Here is a 20,895-nt window from a genome sequence, read left to right on the forward strand (position 1 = left end):
TTGGGAGCACATTGAAAAAGATGCTCAGTGGAGCTTTAGGCAAATTGCATTATGGACATGACGCTATAGGCTGGATTCTTAGTACAGGCACATGATAGGGACAGGGTCAGGAGAACAGGAGGTGACTTCGTAAAAGGAGGGCAAATTAGAACTATGTAGTTGTCAACAGAAAAGGAGCACATGATTGATGCAATATGTATATATATTTATTATAAAGACACAGTTTTGTGTTATTCAAATTTAAGACCTGTATAATAAGATCATAAATATAGTTCAATGATGGTGGTGAACAATCTATAGCCTGATTGGAATAAGAGTGTGTGGGGTCTGCTGTCAGTCATAACCAAATACTTAACATAGGTCTAAACGTCAAACATTTTCTTTCAAAAACCGGACTTTTCGAAAATGCTGACTTCTTGTCAAATGTTTCCCCTTGTAAGAGAAACTAGAACTAGGAACAGTTTAAAAAATAATGGCATTTCTTCTCATGTCGAGATGAAACTATTTTTTCTCTCAGCTAATTGTTGGTCTGTGAAATTCTCTTACCGAGGGAGCACTGGATGTAGAGTCATTGAATATTTTTAAAGCTGAGTATTAGATTTTTGATTGAGGGGCAAAAGAGAATGTGGTGTTGAGGCCTTGATCAGAACAACCATGATGTTATCAAATGGTGGCTCAGACTGAGGGTTCCAAATGGTCAACTGTGTTTGTGATGCACATGTCTGTACTTATGTAGATCATAAACTGTTCAGTGTCAAGACTCATTTTAGGGTGAGTAAACTTAAAGCACAATGCAAAGAAACCTGTATTTATACATATAACCATATTAGTACATACTAAAATAACACTCACCCACTTTTACTGGGAAAAGGTTACTCTTTATGTTACTGTCATTTTGATGTTTATTTTTCATCTTAATTAAATTAGACAAAATGTAGTTTTTATTAATTACTTACAACATAGTTGTATTAATTGTTCTAAGTATTTTGTGCCAGAACTATTTAAGGCACTGAATGATGCTGTTTAGTCCATTGGATCCATGTTGGCTCATCATGAACCAATCCAGACAGTCCCTTTCTTCTACTCTATCATCATGGGCCTAGAAGTTTATTTACTGTTACTGCTATCCAATTTCCTTTTGAAACCATTAATTATTTCCTGTTTCACTACCCTCATGGGCAGTCATTACCACTGACTGCATAAAAAAAATTCTTCACATTCCCAAAGCATCACTTGCCTAAGATTAAAAATCTGCATTTCCCTCTCCTTAATTTATGGGTTAATGGGAAGAATTTTTCTTTATCCATCTTATCTCAGCCTACCATAGCATCAGGGACCACATTTTAAAAAGGGCATTAGTCACCATTTGAACAAATTTGCTTTTGTTAGAATCAATAATCTATTACGTTTTCAAAATTTGATTTGCGTAGTACCTAAACTGGGTTACTGCCTCATTATCACTAACAACCTTATTTTAATTAATTTTCAAATAGTGGCCACATCATTTTGAAAAGCATGTCAATAACCTATGTGAAGTAATTATATTATTAGTGTGAATGCAGTTTACCTTAGAGCTCATTGCACAATGCTTTCTTTGCATGTTTTTCCTTTACCATTACTAGTTTTATTATAAATTAAGTTCAATACTGAAATATGAAAGCATGATGTATAAACTGATGTAAATAACAATTCTAGTGAAATGAAACTACGCACTTTTTTTATTTTTAGGCTGAGTCACAAATCTCAGGAGAGGTAGTATTATAAGTTTGCAAGAAAAAGGAATGAATGAACAGAGTTACTGTTCCTTGCTACTGTCTAATGACCATTCAGAAAAGCAGTTCCACCCACAATATGCAGGAGCATTTGTCGTTTAAAGACCTTATCTGTTTCTACAAATTTGCATCTCAGTTTGGAGTTAGGTCTAGAGAATTCTGGAGACAAAATCCAAAGGAAGTAGTTCTGGAGTCACAAGCTGGTTGAAGCAAACCACAGTAATAATGATAAATATTTTGTCCTGTGCATATGATATTCTAAGCTGGAAACTCTATCTTTCAGAAACAGTTAGTCTACCATATAACTTCCAATGTATTCTTGTGATCACTCCTTTGAAAACTTCTGTATTATCTATCAAATGATTCAACAAGTTTCAATAAAAAGGAATGTATATTACAAGAACGCAAACCAATGCTTCACTCTCAGCACAACCTGATTTAGGCTTGATTGTTCAGGACTGATTACTGATGAAAGATTTTCAAGACTTCATGATTTAGTGTGTACAATTGCAATAATGTCCCACAAACAATTGCAAAAATAGATGTAAAAAATAAATATACTATAATATGTTGCCTGATGAAAGATCATCTATAGTTACTATTTTTGATGTGCATCTTATGTTGCCATAAATTTATTTCTTTATTAGATACGCAGATATGGGTGGAATCGACAAGGAGTGGCTTTTGCACTGCTCTGCTGTAAGTTTGACCGATGGTCAAGAGAACATAAAGGGGTAGAAGTCTGTGTGTGGTGAGGTCCAAATTCAGTGAAATGAGCAACAAAGCTGGAATTTGTCATGGGATACAAACTTTGAATAGAGACAAAGGGATTGGAGAAATACTGAAGAAACAATCTGGATTTAAATGCCTCAGCCCGAGCATCTTGAAGCTGCTGTTTGAGTTTCATTCGACGATTTTGAAACCAGGTTTTGACCTGAAAAAGAATATGAAACAGCATCACCACAAATAAATGAACCAAATGGTTTCGAGCTATTTTAAGTACCTGGATAAATTTTCCTTCCTGCACACCCTTATGCTTTTTCTACTTGGATATGCCTTTTGTACTCAGCATACAGATTCTGACATCAAAAACTGCAAAATATCATTGGCCATGAAAAATGTCCTTACTCTGTAACATTAGAACATTATCACCCTGCTAGCAAAAACAATTCCCTTTTTTCTTTAATCATGCAAATCATCCATACCAGAAATTCTTAGATCATATGGAATGGTGGCTCACTATCACCTTTTCAAGTACAATTAGGTGTGGTCACAAATGCTGACTTTGCCATTCCATTAATAAATCAAAGAAAACCAATCTACTCCAATTGACTCACAGGACTATGACTCCATGGTTTCCAACTTGTCCCACCAACTCACTCAAATTGTCACTCTTTGCTGTGTGAGGTTTGACAGTAAATATTGCCATGTTGTTTAATATTTAGGAAGCATGCAACAAAGTCTGCTCCTACTTTACACAAAGTTAACACTGATGAACATTTTCTAGCAAAGGTCGCTGAACAATTCCAAACTAAATTATTTCTGCCTCTATTGCTCAGAGATTGTTTCCCTGCTGAAACTTGTTACCACAATATACACTGAGAGGAGTAGAACCCTGTCTTATGATAAACATTAGCAAGATCGCCAATGGAATTTCACACTGTGAGCCAGAAGACATGCTGCCTTAATAACTGGAAGTTACCTTATATTAGATATAATGTAGTAAAACATTCCAAGCTGCTTCACAAGTGTATTGTCAAACAAAATTGGGCATTAAGCCATTTAGCACAGATTATTAAAAGCTTAAAAATACGGGGTAGACCATTTAGGACAGAGATGAGGAGAAACTTCTTCACCCAGAGAGTGGTGGCTGTGTGGAATGCTCTGCCCCAGAGGGCAGTGGAGGCCCAGTCTCTGGATTCTTTTAAGAAAGAATTGGATAGAGCTCTTAAAGATAGTGGAGTCAAGGGGTATGGAGATAAGGCTGGAACAGGATACTGATTAGGAATGATCAGCCATGATCATATTGAATGGCGGTGCAGGCTCGAAGGGCAGAATGGCCTACTCCTGCATCTATTGTCTATTGTCTATTGCTTAGTCAAAAAAAAGGAATTTACTCTCTCTTAACAGCAGAGAGATAAACAACTGGAGACTTTTAGAGTGGGAATTTTAGATCTTATGGCACAGAAGGACAATGGCAGAGCCACCAATATTGGAATGATGAAAACTGAAGATGTGCAAGAATTAGAATGTTCCAATGTCATTGATAGTTGTATGACTGAAGGAGATTAGAAATAGTGAAGCCAGTGGATGAGTAGGGTGGGGTGTGGAGAGGTCTAGGGGACATTATGAGGGTGGATTTGAAAACAAGGTTGAAAATTTTAAAACTGGGGTATTAGTAGGCTGGGAGCCATTGTAGGTCAACAAGAAAAAGGAAACTTTGCGCTAGTTAGGATCAGGCAGTAGAGTGTTGGATAAGCTCAGGTTTGTGGAATTTGCCAGTTGGAGGCTGGCCAGGAAATCGTTGAGATAGTCCATACCAAAGATCATTTAGTATTGGAGAAGTATTTCAGCACTGAATGTCCTGGGGCAGAGTTGAAAATAGGGTAAATGAATGGACATGGACAAGTTAGCTTGATGCTTTATGGGATAGATGCTTGAAGTTCAGTTCAGGGTCAAATAGAATGCCAACCCATGTAGTTTTAATATATTTGGAGATCATTAATTTATGACAAATAATTCAAAGGAATTTTTTACTTCAGATCATTGTGGGAGTGTTAGTATCTCATAACTTGGCAATCCATGTCTGTTTAAATGTAATAACTGGAGGAATTCTCTGACTATGAGCTGGAAACATTTGCAAATAGTGTATATTGTGAATGTAGCCATAAAACATTCTACCCATTTAGACTGTACCTTTAAAATTGGAAATTTAATTTGAAAATACGGTGAGGCATGTTTGAATTTGACATTCCATGTGTAACAATGCAGGCAGAAGGTTGGAAAATCTTTGAAATGTCAGTATGACAGAAGGATTCTGCCCTATAGAGGCTCTGGCATGGTGGTAACAGAGTCTGCGAACATTGGAGCGCTGTTTTCTAAGTAGTATTTTCAGATGCAGCACTGCAACATTTTCATAGACTGGATATCGAGCCAAAAGATAAAACAAAAGCTTTACTTGTCCCATCAACTCTCCAATAGGGTTTACAGTCTCTGACTAGATGCAGTAACATTTGAGGTGGTTTCAACACGACTGTTTACCATCTCATACAATCAACACACCATCACATGATCACACCTAGACCCTCCCAAACTGGTGACTCATCTGGCACAGTCTTGGCTTCCAAGGGCTTTTCAATGTGAACCAATTTTGACTTTTGAAAATCTGGCCACACGATGCAGCAGTTATGGGAATAATGAAATTCTTATGTTTGGGAGGACTGAGGAGTGGACTCTGCAGTCAGTTATGATGACAGACATTAGGCTTTAACAGATTTATATTGGAAGTCTGTAAGAATTTGTCAATTCTGGCTAAATCAAAAACTATTCTTGGGGCAGCTGACACCAAGGTGCACAGTTGGGAAAGACCACCAAAGTGTCTTTCTGCCAAAGTACAGTGGGGGTCCATTCAGTTATCAGACCCCCCCATTGCCCCAAATATACATAAATATAATCTTGTATAAGTACAAAATGCTTGTTTGTTCCCAATATGTAAAAACTGTCCAGAGTCGAACTGCTCTAGTGATTATGTATGCATGTAAAGAATTTTATGAATAAAGTATTATATTTTTGAAATCAAGAAAAGCCACGAAGGTACAGTGTGGAAAGGCCACCATCTGAAATACTTCTGTATAACAGTTCAGTTCTCAGGCACTCTCTCTATCTCAAAATAGGTAGTTTTGTGCATGAATGGAAATGTCTCTGTTTTTGTAACTGTGGAGATGATCTGAGAGATATCAAATTTATTTTTTTTCTCTCTGTAAAGACTATATGGAACCATTTTAGGACCTTTTATATCATAGAATCATTGAACCCCTATAGTGTGGAAGCAGGCAATTCAGCCCATCAAGTCCACACTGACCTTCTGAAAAGTATTCCTCACCACCACCATCCCCAATCCCTGCAACCCTTTATTCCCCATGGCTAATCCACCCAACCTACACATTCCTTGAAACTATGGGCCAATTTGCCATGGCCAATTCACCTAACCTGCACATCTTTGGACTGTGGGAGAAAACCAGAAAACCTGGAGGAAAGACATGGGGAAAATGTGCAAATTCCACGCCAATATAGTTGTCCAAGAATGGAATCGAGCCTGGGTCCCTGGCACTATGAGGCAGCAGTGCAAACTACTGAGCCACAGTGCTGCCCCAAATTATGCAGATAATGTTTATGAATAAAGTGTATTTTTGCAGTAAAAAAAGCAGCTGGTTTTATCTCATTCCCACTGTGCTACCCAAGTTTTTGACATTTAAAAAAAATTCTTTTAATGATCTATTGATAGGATATTGGCTGTTTTCATGTGGAAAAGACAAAACAAACTGAATTAGTAAAAGCGAGATACTATATATGCTGGAAATATGATCTGAAACTGAAAATTATGGAAATGCTCAGCAGGTTTGTGGAGAGAAATAATTACTTTGAATCAATCTATTTGAATATGACACACTAATAGATGGGACTTGAATATGGGTTGCCTGGACCACGTAAAGAGAAATAGAGTGAATGATTTAGATTGGTAATGACCTTTCAACACAAGTCTATTCTGTCATTTGTCAATGGCATAAAGAGCAAGGAACTTGCTGTGTGTGGGTAAGTGTAAGTTGTTGGAAAATGCTTCCCAAATTATTGTATGGAAATATTTTGGGAGTTCTCACATGCTCAATAATTTCATTGTGCTATATGACAGCAGAGTGAAATGTGTGTTTGTTCTCTGCGTAGCTGGACAAGCATTCCCAGCCTTGGCCAAGTTAGCTGGCAGCATAAGATGATTTTATTTTCCCCCAGGGTTGATGATAAGACGCCAAAGACAGAAGCTGGCGATGAGTTATCTTCCCGTTCATCGAGATCGCCATTTTCAGAGGGGTGCATATGAAAGGGGCATGGTTTGATGCTGGGCCGAATTAGAGAAGGGGAAGTGCTCACCTGTGTCTCGGATAGATGAAGCTCTCCAGCTAGATTCCGCCTCTGCTCGGATCCCGGATATTGCTGACACTGGAAACTCAACTCGAGAACGCGCAGTTGTTCCCCGGTGAAGACAGTGCGAAGCCTCCGGCGATCAGCCCATCCCTCGGTTCTGGAGTCCCTGTCCAGGGAGGCACTAACTTCGCAGCTCACTGTATAGAGAAGGCAAACATGCAGCTCACTGAAGGTTGGTGCAAACCACCGGAGACAATTGCTAGGCCTTCTCCAGTAAAATGCAAAAGGTCCACCCTCTGCTGTAACGTGCTCCAGTCTTTGAAATGAGCTGGATTCCGATTTCAGCCCCATAATTCAGGCGACCTCATAGGTTTAGCTTTTCTGAACGAAGCAATTGTATAAAGCTTCACACAGGAAGGAAACGCGAAACAAAGTTGGGTAAAGACAGAAAAATAACTAGGAGGGAAACAAATACGTTTGAGTGAACTTCAATTCTGATGAAGAGTCAGCTAGGTTCGAAACATTAGCTCGCTTTCTCTCCATGGATGCTGGCTGACCCGCTGGGATCTCCAGCCTTGTCTGTTCCAATACAGATTCCAGCAACTGTAGTAATTTGAGACTCAAAAAAGTTTAAGGCCGGGAAAGGAGATTTAAGTTGGAGCTATAGTTCATTAAGGAGTAGATGTCCCTTTGTTGCTTGTTATTCATTATCATTACTTACCGGGGGATTCCAAAGCTCCCTGTGGAGTTTTGCCCCAGTGGTTCTTGCTTTTTACTGAGCTTTCACTCTCTTTCTTGGGGATCCCTCTGTCTTTGCTGTGCGCTGTGTCGGCTCTGCACAGCTCACCGTCCCCTGTCTCTTGTTGAACAGTGAGCGCTTGCTTGCTGCCGGCAGATTGTCCGTCCAGGTTCTGGTTCAGGCTGACATGTTGCCCAGGCCCATCCAGTCTTTGACTGCTCTGAGCAAGCCACTCCACAGAGTAGGGGATCTCCAGCATCCTCAGCCCTGAGCACAGCAGAGAGCGGCGGCGGTGTCACAAACAAGCGAGTATTTATGGGACTTTGTGTTACACTAATGAGTAAATTCGCCTCTACATCAAAGCAAGGATTCCAATAAACAAGAGCTTGACTCACCAGCAGACCCTTGCAACATCCGACAGAAGAACCATGAATACACGACGTGATAAATTGAGGATATCGAGATGTGGCGCCAAGTTCAACTAGAAATAAAATGACATTATCAATATACCGATAAGTGTCGGTGATGAATTAACTCAAGGTAAATACTGCAAATCCAACCACTAAGGCCAGGACAGATATGATTATCTGACAGCACTAATTACAACACAGTTACAGCAATGGGCTGGGGTTGGGATACGAGATCCTGGATTCAAACGGGGGCAGTAATTGCGAAATCAGATTCGGTAAGCTGTGCAGATTCTATTTATTCTTTGTCACAGATTTCTATTTGTTGGTTTGGTTCGAAAGGGGCATCTGCAATGTCAGCCCCAGAAACATGAGGGCACTGAGTGAGACCATTCAGTCCATTCTTCCAAGGTTGGAAGCGGCTATCTCAGGACCAGAAGATTTCATTAAAAAACATTTGGAATATTCCAGTAAAAACTCTGCATTTGACTGGCACCGCTTCATGCGAGTGCTACCTTTATGATACCTAATATCGAAACCATTAAAGGGGACAGCGGGTTATAAAGTCTTGCTTCGCCTTGCTGTATTAGTAAATATTTATATACATAGCCTAATTTGTTTCTGTTTTAAATTGTGGAGACAGACTCTCTTGGCAAGAGGGTTTTTGCCTGAAACGTTGATTCTCCTGACCTCCTGTGCCACTCCAGCGCCATACTCTCGACTGGCAAGATTTAATCACGCCTGGAATGGAAGGATGGATCTTTGCTGTCATTTACTGAGATCTGATTTTGATGAACAAATGCCTGTCCTTTACAGACGAAGCGGGATAATACTGTCTGCGTTCTCGTTTGTGGGGATATCGCAATTTAAATGATAATTGGAACTGAATAAGTGATTGTTCTTCCCCGAATCAGCTATGAACACAATTCAATTCATGCACTTGGCGCCAGCTCTTGATTTAAACGTGTCGGGAAAGATCACAGTTCTATAATTTTGTACGGATAGATTTTTCAGAAGCAGGATCAGATTGGCAACCAGCAACCTCACACAGTCGCTGAATTGTTAAGGAGACCATTCGTCCAGCGTGTTGGCTCTGGGGCTGTGATCATCTCACCCAGCGCCACCCCCTTCTTGTCCCTGTAACCATGCACATCCGTCCTTTTTATACAACAATCCAACATATTCCTTTTGAAACTCAGGATGTCCCTGCCTCCACCACACTCAGTAAGTGCATTCCACTCTGTAACCACTCCCTGCTTGAAAATGTTTTCCCTAATGTCACTGGTGATTCCCCTATCAATTACTTTAAAGCGGTGCTGACTGGTTCGCGTCCTGACATGGATTGTGGGTGTAGTTTTGCCCTGTCTGGTCAGATGAGTTCTACATTTATCTTATTACCTCTCATTGAGAAGAAAGCTCTTTCCATGCATTTCATACAAGTGTTATGGAACTAAAAAAGATATCTAAAAATCCATTAAAGAGGCAGATTATAAAACGTGTTTCAAACCAGGAGATTGAGGTTTAGGGAAAGAACTTCAGAGTTCAGAAAAAGCCTAGTCATGAATAGTGGGCCATAGGATGGCCTGGGGCCACAGAGAACTGGGACGGGACAAAATTGCAGAAGGAGAGGGAAGGGGCCTGGAGAAGATTTAAAGAAACATTAAGTTTTTAAAAAATTGAGGATCGAAAAGGTGGTCAAAGGAAACACCTTCTCAACATCGCACGTGTGGTGTGATGAATATTAAGCATGAAATAGAAATGTATTGTCCGTCGTATTTTGACAAAAAAAAGTGAAAAGGCGCCTTACCACAGTGCTGTATTAGAAACAGGAATCATATTTTAAAAAGTAAGACAAAGGCCATCTTTGTTAAAGGTCGAGCAGAAGACAGGAACCACATACCCTTCCGCTGCAGAAAATCACCCAATCCCGGGCCACGTCGCGGAAGCCATATTAGTTAAATCCTCAGGACATCTACTCCATTTTAAATTATGAACATGTGATCTTTGACGACATTTACTATATAATTCCAAAGATACTCCTTTCAGAAGGGTAGCACCCCTTATCACCAGGGCCTTTTAACAATTTGCTCTGCCAGCTGCAAGCTTGTATAGACACCTTTAAATCTCCGTTTCTGCATTCATTTCGTTTGTCCGCCTCTCGTTTCTGAATTCATTTTGACATGGAAAAAGTGAATTTATCGTGACTAAATAAATAAATGACTGATTGAAGACGGGGGGGGGATATTTTTTCTGCTCGAGGGTAGGGAATCTGTGGAATTCTTTGCCACATAGAGCGGTAGAGGTTACCTCATGAAGGCTGAGAGAGGCAAGCTTTTAATCAGTGAAGGAGTCAAGGCTATGGGGAAAAAGCAGGAAAGTGACGTGGAAGGCCATTAAATTCGTTATGATTTCATTGAGTGGTAGAGCAGACTGGATGGGCCGAATGGTCCTTCGTTTGCCCCACTGTTTTATGGCTTGCTGTAAATTACCTCACAATGCTCTATATTAAGCATCATCTGCCATATGTATGTCAATTTCGCAGTCAGTTTAAATCATTCCCAGGGTTATTTCACTGCTTGTTCCTGATAACTACCTTTCCAGGTCTTCTGTCAATTAGAAATATCGTAATTGAGCCCTGACTTATATCCACATCATTAATAGCAGAACAGTACTTCCAATTATGTTCCTTCGACAACATTATTGCGTGATTCCCTCTAATCGGAAAAAAACTGTGCTGCTCCCTTTAATCTCCTAATTCCTTACATGGTGCTTTGTCATACACCTTTTGAAGGTTCATATTCATTTCAACCGCACTGATCTCATAACCCACTCCATTATTCATCAAAGCATTCGATTCAGTTAGCCAAAGACCATGTACCTTTAACAGATCCGAGCTGACTTTCATTCATTAATCCATACATTTCAATTGCCAATTACTTCCCCCCACATGACTACATCAAAAAGGTTCCCCTTTACGGATGTTAGGCTGACAGGCCTGTACTTGTCGGCTTTATCCTCGTATCCTTTCGAAAACTTTTTTTCTCTACCAAACACAATCCTCACAATGCAGCAGTTTTCTAACGATCTGACACGATTATGTCTCATTTCATGCCCTCGCTTCTGCAAACACTTTTGTTGGCGATAAACTTGTACTTGGTGCTGTTGAATTAAGAGCTCACTGTCTCACAGCGGGGCCTGTGTCATGGTTGATTATACGTAGAGCCTACTGACTTTTATTGCTTTTGAATTTTACAAGTGCGCTTTGGGGAGGGCAGAGGTGACCCTTACTTCCATTTTGAGGCCACTGGTATTAAAGAGCATCAGATTCACAGTGAAGTGGAATGTCAGATATTTCCAAATGGTGTGTCCTTAAATGGGATGGAATAAATGTTCGACATTTTACAGAATATAATGCGCTTTCTTATTTTATAACTGGCTGCAATTACAAATATAAGACATTTGCTACAGGTCTGGGTGAAAATCAAAGGACAACTTTCCTGTATGCGTCAGATTTAGCGTGTAAAACCGCAGGAGGTCTAAACATACACAAATGGACGTCAAATCAGAAAATATGCGAATTATGGCTAACTTTAAAATGTTTTGATGTACAGTATCATGGTGAATTTCTATCCCCATAGGACTGGCATGTTCGTCAGCTACCAATCGTTTTAAAACTCCGACTGAAGTCAAACAGCTTTTAACTGGAGCCAAACCGATTTTGAATTGTTACAAAATCAGATGTTGGGGAAAACAATCGTGAAATTTGAAGAAAGTTAAACGCAGGAATTCTGATCAAGACCAAACACAACACATTCCTATCTGAAGAAGAGTTACTGGACTGGAAAGTCTGCTTTCCCTCCAACGATGCTGCCAGACCTGCTGAGTTTCTCCAATACTTTTTGTTGTTGTTATATTCCTATTTGATCGGTGCTCGGTCCTGTGTCTCAGTGTGGGTATTGATATTGTCCTGCATGGCCATTCTGGACTTGTTTTAAAGTATCAAATATTGTCGATGTCTCAAAGTGATGCTTCATTGTTGTGTTTGCACAGAATTAAGGACATGTCCAAGTTCTGTTTCCACTCCATTAGTCGTTTCATTAAAGTCTATTTAAATAGTTTGGCTATGGCGTGGTTCCCATTAACTGACCACTCAGCAGCTAAAATCTTGAGGCGCAACTATGCTTTTTTTTTGGAGTGGTGCAGGAGCTGATTATATCCTCCAGCTAAGAAAGCCTCTCTATCTGTGAGGTGGGTACACACCGATATGGCTCTGAGTTTGGAGAAACCTGTAACATCGTTAACATTTAATAAATTTAGTGAGCACAGTGGGTCTAAATGTTATTACCGTTTTGATGGTTTGGTATTTCTGGCCCACCTGTAATCGCAGATTGTATGAGGCCTTACTCAGGACTGCGAGTAAACTTCAACGCTGTTCCATGTGCTTCTGACTTCCAGCATCTGCTGTCTCTAGAACCTGTTCCTATTGGGACCTCCTTGTTTCAATTTTCTGAATCAATAGATAAAATTAATGAGGTGCACACGTTACTAATAGTTATTTCTAAAATACCATTTTCTTCCCGAAGACCCAATTTTAGATTTTTTTTCCCCGTAAATGCTTGAAAGCCCTCTTGTGGTGCAGTTGTAGTGTCTCTGCCCTTGGACCACAAGGCCCGGGTTTAAGGCCCATCTGCTCCAGCGGGCGGAACAGGTCGATTTAAAATAAAAATCTTGCGGTGCAAACCATTTACTTTGTTGGATCTAGAGATTGGTTCTGATCTAGTCACGCGTACCACTTATGATTTGGTTGTATCCAATAGTTCACATAGTCGTCCATAATCTTAGCCACGGTGAGGAACCGCGAGCTGGGTAGCTCTCATTCTAGGTGCAAACCTCAGCCTGACCCTAAAGACGAGGGTAATGGGGATCTAGCAGCGAAGTGCAGATGAAAGAAGCTGCAATCTCAATGGGCCGAATAGGCCACAAGTGTTCCTGCTTCTTATCAGCGCAACCCCGCAAACAACTGTCAACACTCGACATTTCTGTCGCCTGCAATTCCTATCGGTACCACTAGTGCTTCATGAACCAAGTACCCAATCACTGGTATACGCGGGGGTCACTGTAGCTGTCTTATTTCTGTCCCACTTGTATCCTCTCAGCCCGAAGTAAAAGATATTATAAGTTCAGTTTGCTTAATGGGAAAGGAATATTAATATAAAGTGTGGAAGATTACCAGAGTTTAAGAAAAGGAAGGTTGCGTTGGAACAAAAACAGGAATCGCTGGAGAAACCCAGCAGGGCTGGTAGCATCTGTGCAGAGAAAGCAGAGATCGCGTTTGAGATCCAGTGTTTGGTCAGAACCGACCCGAAATGTTAATTCTTTGTCTCCACAGATGCTGCCAAAACTGCTGGGTTTCTCCTGCGATTCCTGTTTTTGTTCCAACGCAACCTTCCTTTTCTTAAACCCTGATCATCTTCCAAACTTTATATTAATATTCCTTTCCCATTAAGCAAACTGAGCTCATATTTTACTTCGGGCTGAGGACTCACGTGGGACAGAAATAAAGCAGTTACAGTCACCCCGAGTATGTCAGTGATTGGGTACTTGGTTCATTCAGCAATTCCAGCGATTCCTGTTTTTACTTCAGATTTCGAACATCACAGTTCCTTGTTTTATTTTAAAGTTGTTTTGGGAATGTGCTCTGGGCGTCACCAATGGAAAACAAGTCCCTCTGTGGGGTGGAGTGAAAACTATTTTGTTTAATCTGGAAGTTCAAAGGCACAGGGGACCGGAAGGGGTGTGTGTTGGGGAACGTTCAAAAACGTTGCTTCTCCTGGTTATAGAGAAAATCAGCCAGGATTCTTGCTCCTGAAGGTTCAGGTATCTCTTCAGGAAAAGTGAGGCGAATGCAACTCCGAATTAATACAACTGCACATCTGAACTAGATAAAGTGCTGAGATCACTCAATTCCAAAGTGTGAGAACACATTTCCAAATCAACCTTAAAATGAAATAAAGTACTGCGGGTGTTAGGAATCTGTGAACAGTTTGTAGGGAATAGGTGACACACTCTACATGTCATACCTTTACCGACACGATGGTTCAGTGGTTAGCACTGCTGCTTCACAGCGCTAGGGACCCAGGTGACTCCAGCCTCGGGCGAATGTCTTGTGTGGAGTTTGCACATTCTCCCTGTGTCCTCCGGCTGCTCTAGTTTGCTCCCACAGTCCAAAAGATTTGTAGGTTAGGTGAATTGGATATGCTAAATGTTCAGGGATGTGTAGGTTAGGTGAATTGGATATGCTAAACGTTCAGGGATGTGTAGTTTAGGTGCATTAGATATGCTAAATGTTCAGGGATGTGTAGGTTAGGTGAATTGGATATGCTAAATGTTCAGGGATGTGTAGGTTAGGTGAATTGGATATGCTAAATGTTCAGGGATGTGTAGGTTAGGTGAATTGGATATGCTAAACGTTCAGGGATGTGTAGTTTAGGTGCATTAGATATGCTAAATGTTCTGGGATGTGTAGGTTAGGTGAATTGGATATGCTAAATGTTCAGGGATGTGTAGGTTAGGTGAATTGGATATGCTAAATGTTCAGGGATGTGTAGGTTAGGTGAATTGGATATGCTAAATGTTCAGGGATGTGTAGGTCAGGTGCATTAGTTATGGTAGTAGGTCTGGGTGGGTTACTCTTCGGAGGGCCAAATGGCCAGTTTCCACACTGTAGGGATTCTATGATTTCCAGGTACCCACTGAACTGCAGTATGTTACCAAGACTTCAAAGATGCACCAGAAACAGTGGGGGAGGGGGGAGTAGGAGTTGCGTTCGGTGTAGCATTTCATTTGTGTGCCGCTGTGACCAAATCCGAATTTGTTTCAAATAAATCCACGGGAACATCTACCCCCATCCCGCGCACCAGCGAGAATAGACTCAATTTGAATTGTGAAGCCCCCCCCTCAGTCAAATAGCAGTACATTCACTTGTTTTACTTTCCATTTAATGGAGTGCTGTGGGCACCTGAAAAATTCTGCTGGCAATAACTCCTGAGAAAGAAATAGTTTAATTTTCTAAAGCGGACAACCTGGAAGAACCAGCATCTGTCTATTCTTTTTTTTTCTTCTTGACTTAAGGAATGTAGTACGTTTACTTTTGAGGTTGACAACCAACTGCTTTGGAAGACCTATTTGCTGGGAGCTGGCGGGCCTCAAACACTCCTTTTAAAGCCGAGGCACAACTTACCGTCGAGTTACTGACCATGGGCGGCGAGTGCAATCAATGCATTCTCTTAAAACGATCGGACAATATCGTGGGTTAACGATATGGAACTTAATTTACCAAAATAAAGTAAATTTAAAGACTTGATCTTTGATTGTTCATTATTTAAAATGTGAGTAACGCACGCACTGGGCTATCTCCTCCTCACTGCCCAAAATATTTATTTTTCTCAGTAATTTTATAAATGGCGAGCTCACCTGGGAGCTAAGTGAGGACTGCAGATGTTGGAGATTAGACCCACACATACGGAGCTTTTGGCAATTCAGTTCAAAAGTCGTGCCATTGCATTAGCTACAGAGGCACTTTTAGAATGCAGTCCCAACGCTAATTTACAGTCTCTTTTCTCCTTCCCATAGATTTTGATGGGATTATTTTCGTATTTTTTTGTCACTATTACATGAAATTTAATGTGCTTGTTTGAGCTTGAGTAGTGATAAAACAGTTGCTTGGCTTTTGTATTAATCATCCCCAGGCATGTTTTCCAGTTAAACATTTACAATCTATGAATGTTGGAAGCATTTGGACCCCATGTCCATACATAGAGTATACAAGTCGTGTCCAGAAATAGTGTGTGTGTATTTGACCTCCGAATTCCGAGATTTGACTGACATATTGAATGGTTTTTGCCCGTTTGACAAAGACTGACATTTTATTTTATATTTGGTGATGTCTTTGACATAACTCTGCCGTAAAATACGCTATTTCTGAAAATATATAATTGGCTTCATCAGAACTGTATTTGAACAAATTAGTCCACCCATGACTTTCGATTTGCACCCGACGTGGAAAACTAGTTTGAAATACAGATGACACTCAGGCACTGAAATTGAATATTGACGACTTTATTTCAGCAACGAATAGAAATATAAAGGTGCCGGCGGTTTGATTTTCTCTTAAAGTAGTATATTGAAAAAGAGAGACGTTCGGAGATTTTGCCATCCACTGTGACAAGCGATTGGCGACGACCTAAAATGACGCAGGTTTCTTCATCAATGGTTAGCAGGCAGAAGACGCAGCCTCCATCGCCCCATTTTCCCATGCCCTATGCCTCTTTAGACCAAATTCTCAAAGAGGTATGTGCATAGGAAAAAGGAACAACGAGTACAGACCAAGTCCCAGAAGGTGCTGTGCAGTCCTGCAATAAATCCATTCATAAGGCTTTGTTAAAATGGGACACGCGGCATTATTCAACTGAATAGACCCACACGATCATTCAACAGTGACCATTTCAAGTTGCTATATTTAGTCTCGGTAGCAAATCGAAGTTTTTCTCAAATGCAAATTTATCCTTGCAAGTGCATAAAAATAGAAGGTCTGTGATGACGCAAACCTGCACTACATACAACAAAAAGGTTTGAGGCTTTGTGAAAATTTTCCTAAATGCCTTGAAATATCTTAACTCTTGCTATCGTAAAGTTTCACCTAACCACATCTGTTCTTAAGACTAACATAAAAAAAACTTATTGATGAAAGAAAATGCATTAACAGACAGCTGTATACATTTACATTGATATTATTCTGTTCGTAATTATGCCCAATTTCCACCGCAAAAGTACTACTTACCCCTCTTGCAGACAGAATACTGAGAAGCTGTCTCTCATCCACATTTATCCCATTTGAAAGACCTTGACGGCTTATTTAACAACACAGTGTAACTGTTTTCGAATATAAAAAAAAATCAGCTGCAGACTCCGGCCAAGGTCTCTGCTGCACCTGCAAGATTTTTTAGTACAAAGCCCTCGTTCAAACGGAATAGCACGTATTTAACAAACGGTCATGGAAGAGTTATGATATGTATAATTGGAAAAAAAAGTTAGTGGAAAAATGTACATTGTTAACATGTGTCCGATATTCGAAGAAATTGCTCTTATTATCATCTGTTGATACATCCTATGCGTCAGTGCATTCAAAATGATGATATAATGGAGAACTCGTAGTTCCAAGGAGTTTACAGTAAGTTTCCGTCTTATCTCATTGCCTCCCTTCCAACAGATAGGACAGGGCACAGGCATCAAGGACAGAGTACAAGGATTTTTACTGCTGTTCAAGCAAATATCACGGGCATCAAAGAGAAGAAAACTTAACTATGTCCTTCAGCTGTTGTATCCACTGATTGAATCTTTTAAATATATTAATATAGTGCTGTCAATATTAAAGTTATGCAGTGCCAACTTGTTGCAATTAGTCTAACTTAATAAGTCTATGTGAAACCATGAAAAGCGTGAAACTGTTCTGATGTTTCTCCTAAGCATCCTTTCATATTTGGTCTAGAATGGAAAATCAGTATTTTAAACTTTTAATTTATAAATGTTAGGTGTCCAAGCAGTTTTAATATATGGTAAAATAACCTAATAAGTATTTATCCAGGCCAGGTTTTTTTGAATATGAAGGTCCAATATCTTCTGACATAATCATTGCTCCATGGGAAATGATCATCTTACAAAATCCTTTCCAAATGATTGTTTCCCATTTGTGACCCTGAACAATGAAGATGAACAGACTATTTGGCCTGCAGTAGAAAATATGGAGGAACCACATCCTTCTCTTTAAATTTCCACATTTGTATATTTTCTAGTAAGCAGCACTGGATAATGTTAAAAATCACACAACACCAGGTTATAGTCCAACAGGTTTATTTGGAAGTACTAGCTTTTAAAGTGCTGCTTCTTCGGACAAACATCTGATGAAGGAGCAGTGCTTCGAACACTAGTGCTTCCAAATAAATCTGTTGGACTATAACCTGGTGTTGTGTGATTTTTAACTTTGTCCACCAGTTAACTTTGACCCCAGTCCAACACCGGCATCTCCAAATCAGCACTGGAGAATGATCAAGTGAGACTTGGCTGAATTTTCACCAATGAGTTATAATGTCCCAATACCGTTTTGGCTAAGATTGGTGAGCTAAGCACAGGAACTGAACTTAGGTCTTCGTGATTCAGTCAATGTCTTTCACTCACACCAAAAATCCTGTAGAAGTTGCGTTTGTTGTTTTTGATGCAAAATAATTCTGAGTATTTTGGACAACAGAACATCCAGCACACATGGCTAAATGGCTTTCCCAATGCTGTATCATTCTAATGGCTCAGTGGTTAGCACTGCTGCCTCACAGCACCAGGGTCCCAGGTTCGATTTCAGCCTTGGGCAACTGTCTGTGTGGAGTTTGCACATTCTCTCTATGTCTGCGTGGGTTTCCTCTGGGTGCTCCAGTTTCCTCCCACAGTCCAAAAATGTGCAGGTTAGATTAATTGGCCATGCTAAGTTGCCCATAGTGTTAGGGGTAAATGTAGGGGAATGGGTCTGGGTGGGTTACTCTTCAGAAGGTCGGTGTGGACTTATTGGGCCAAAGGGCCAGTTTCCACATTGTAGGGAATCTAATCAAATCAAAAAATCTGATGATTCTGTCTGTCCCATGTTTAAAATTATCTGGATTTTACTGTTTATCTATTGTTTCTTCATATGAATATGTTTTAATAATAAATGTTTACCCATCTCAACATCTCAAATGACAATTAGGATGAATTAATTATCAGAATTCATATCCAACTGTTGTCATTAAATTGTCAGTGTGTGCTTCAGGAGGTCTCAGCAGACTGCAGCACTAATGCTGATTTGATGAGTAATGAAAGAACACAAGTACACAGTTTAACTCAGCTCATTGACAGCCAACTGCTAGAAAAATGTATAAAGGCCTTTTTTTTACTGATAATTGAAACTTAAGGATAGTCCAAAGGACATCCTGGAAGTTTGAAAGTTGACATTGACCATCACTGTACTGAACCATTGCTAATTAGAAAGCTCCAATTTGATCTCTGGCCTGGGAAAATTGGCAAAGAATAATTATTTGTCTTCTAATATATATGTGAAACAAGGGAGAAAACAAGTGCAGCTTCTCATTTTGATCTGAGTTTAGTAATCCTTGAGGAAGAAGTGTACTTTAAGGTTTTGGGTTCAATTTCCTTTTCCCTCTTATATATAAGATCACAAAATATGATGGCACTCATAATTTAGACAAGTTACCAGAGAGTGCCCAGCATTCCAATATGTTACAGAATCTTTGAGAAAAATAGGGATAGGGATGGAAATGGTTTTGATTTTAAAGTAAAATTGGCTTCGTGTTTTTTTCCATTATTTTGATGGGATACCTGATCATGTTTTTCTACCTCAAGTTGAACTCTCAGTATAGGGTTGCTTGGCTGTTATACAACACATTTGGACTTCCTTAATGTCAAAGTGTTTTGTCGTGATGCAAAAGTTGCAGTGTGCAAATAGACAAAATTACACATCTTCATGATGACTAAATCGTACAAGAACAACCATGCTTTCCTGACATTGGACAAATGAAATCATCGAGTCTCCATCTGAATTGGATCTTGTTGGCAATGGGATATTTAAATGCTCATGGAATTCTGTGGGGATGCAGCTGTTAGGAAGACTGCAAATTTCCTGTAGGAGAAATGTGGATTACCACAAGGATCAATTCTAGGGCCTCAAATGCATATTATTTGTCTTCATGACTTGGAGGAGATGGCAGAATGTAATGTATCCAAATCTGTTGACAATACAAAAGTAGGTGGTAGGGCACATCCTGGTGCAGATATAACAAATCTGCAAGAGGTAGTTTGAATGAGTGGACAAAATTTGGCAGATGCACTTTGGCAGAAAGAATCAAAACAATCAATTTTAGAAAAAAAATTGAGAGACACTCCAAATAAGAAAGGATAGAATATTGAGAAGATGATTCCACTAGTGGGGGAGTCTTGAATTAGGGGACATAGTTACAGATTAAGGGGATATGCATTTAATTCTGCAATGTGAGGAATTTCTCCTCAAAAGGCTAAGGAAATTCAGCATGTCTACAATGACTCTTACCAACTTTTATAAGTGCGCCACCTAAAGCATCCTATCCAGATGCATCACAGTTTGGTATGGCAACTGTTCTGGCCAAATCTGCAAGCAATTACTGAGAGTTGTGAATGCAGCCCAGTTCATCACACAAACCAGCCTTCCTTCCATTGACTCTGTCTATACTTTCCACTGTTTCAGGAGAGCAGCCAACATCATCAAAGACCCTCTCCCATCCCAGTGTACTCTCTTCCACCCTCTTCCATCAGGCAGAAGATACAAAAGTTTGAAACCATGTTCCAACAAATTCAAGAGCAGCTTCTTCCCCACTGTTATCAGACTTATGAAGAGATGTTCAGTACATTAGAGTTGATCTTTCTCCGCACGTTCTCTGCAGCTGTACCACCATATTTTATATTGTGTTCTGTTACCCTGATGTACTTACAAAAGTATGATTGGCCTGGATAGCACACAAAACACTACTTTTCACTGTATTTCACTGCATATGACAATAATAAATCAAATCAAATCAAAAACGTTCAGCATAGAAGGATTTGAGTGTCTTCTGCATGAAGCACAAAGTCAGCATGCTGTTGCAACATGTCGCTAAAAAGGCAAATGGATTTGCCCTTATTATTAGGGGGTTGGAGTTTAAATATAGGGAAGTCTTGTTGCAACTACAGTGTGTTGGTGGGATGTTGTGTATGGTTTAATTCCCAT

General features: G+C 39.9%; 1 protein-coding gene across 9 annotated transcripts; it reads right to left on the reverse strand.

Annotated features, from left to right (window-relative positions):
* Positions 1–787: 787 nt before the first annotated feature.
* LOC140463548 (homeobox protein vex1-like) lies at positions 788–12,519 on the reverse strand. Of its 9 annotated transcripts, none has more exons than XM_072557691.1 (5): positions 12,433–12,519; positions 8,046–8,131; positions 7,633–7,917; positions 6,918–7,108; positions 788–2,706 (listed from the first exon to the last, which is right to left on the reverse strand). In XM_072557691.1, exons 2-5 carry the CDS (start codon positions 8,062–8,064, stop codon positions 2,416–2,418), a joined length of 786 nt encoding a protein of 261 aa, XP_072413792.1. In that variant the 5' UTR covers positions 8,065–8,131; positions 12,433–12,519; the 3' UTR covers positions 788–2,415. The 9 variants fall into 9 exon arrangements, with proteins under 9 accessions (XP_072413792.1, XP_072413785.1, XP_072413786.1 ...); XM_072557684.1 differs by lacking the exon at positions 12,433–12,519 and adding an exon at positions 11,211–11,279; XM_072557685.1 differs by lacking the exon at positions 12,433–12,519 and adding an exon at positions 9,958–10,025.
* Between the last annotated feature and the right edge of the window lie 8,376 nt (positions 12,520–20,895).

The sequence above is a fragment of the Chiloscyllium punctatum genome, chromosome 38 (assembly GCF_047496795.1).
Source record: "Chiloscyllium punctatum isolate Juve2018m chromosome 38, sChiPun1.3, whole genome shotgun sequence".
Classification (NCBI taxonomy): domain Eukaryota; kingdom Metazoa; phylum Chordata; class Chondrichthyes; order Orectolobiformes; family Hemiscylliidae; genus Chiloscyllium; species Chiloscyllium punctatum.

Coding starts and splice junctions, on each gene's coding strand:
- LOC140463548 (XM_072557691.1), bottom strand. Junction 7,109..7,632: donor GGGAGCTTTGGAATCCCCCG/GTAAGTAATGAT, acceptor TTCTCTATACAG/TGAGCTGCGAAGTTAGTGCC. Junction 2,707..6,917: donor TTCATCTATCCGAGACACAG/GTGAGCACTTCC, acceptor ATTCTTTTTCAG/GTCAAAACCTGGTTTCAAAA.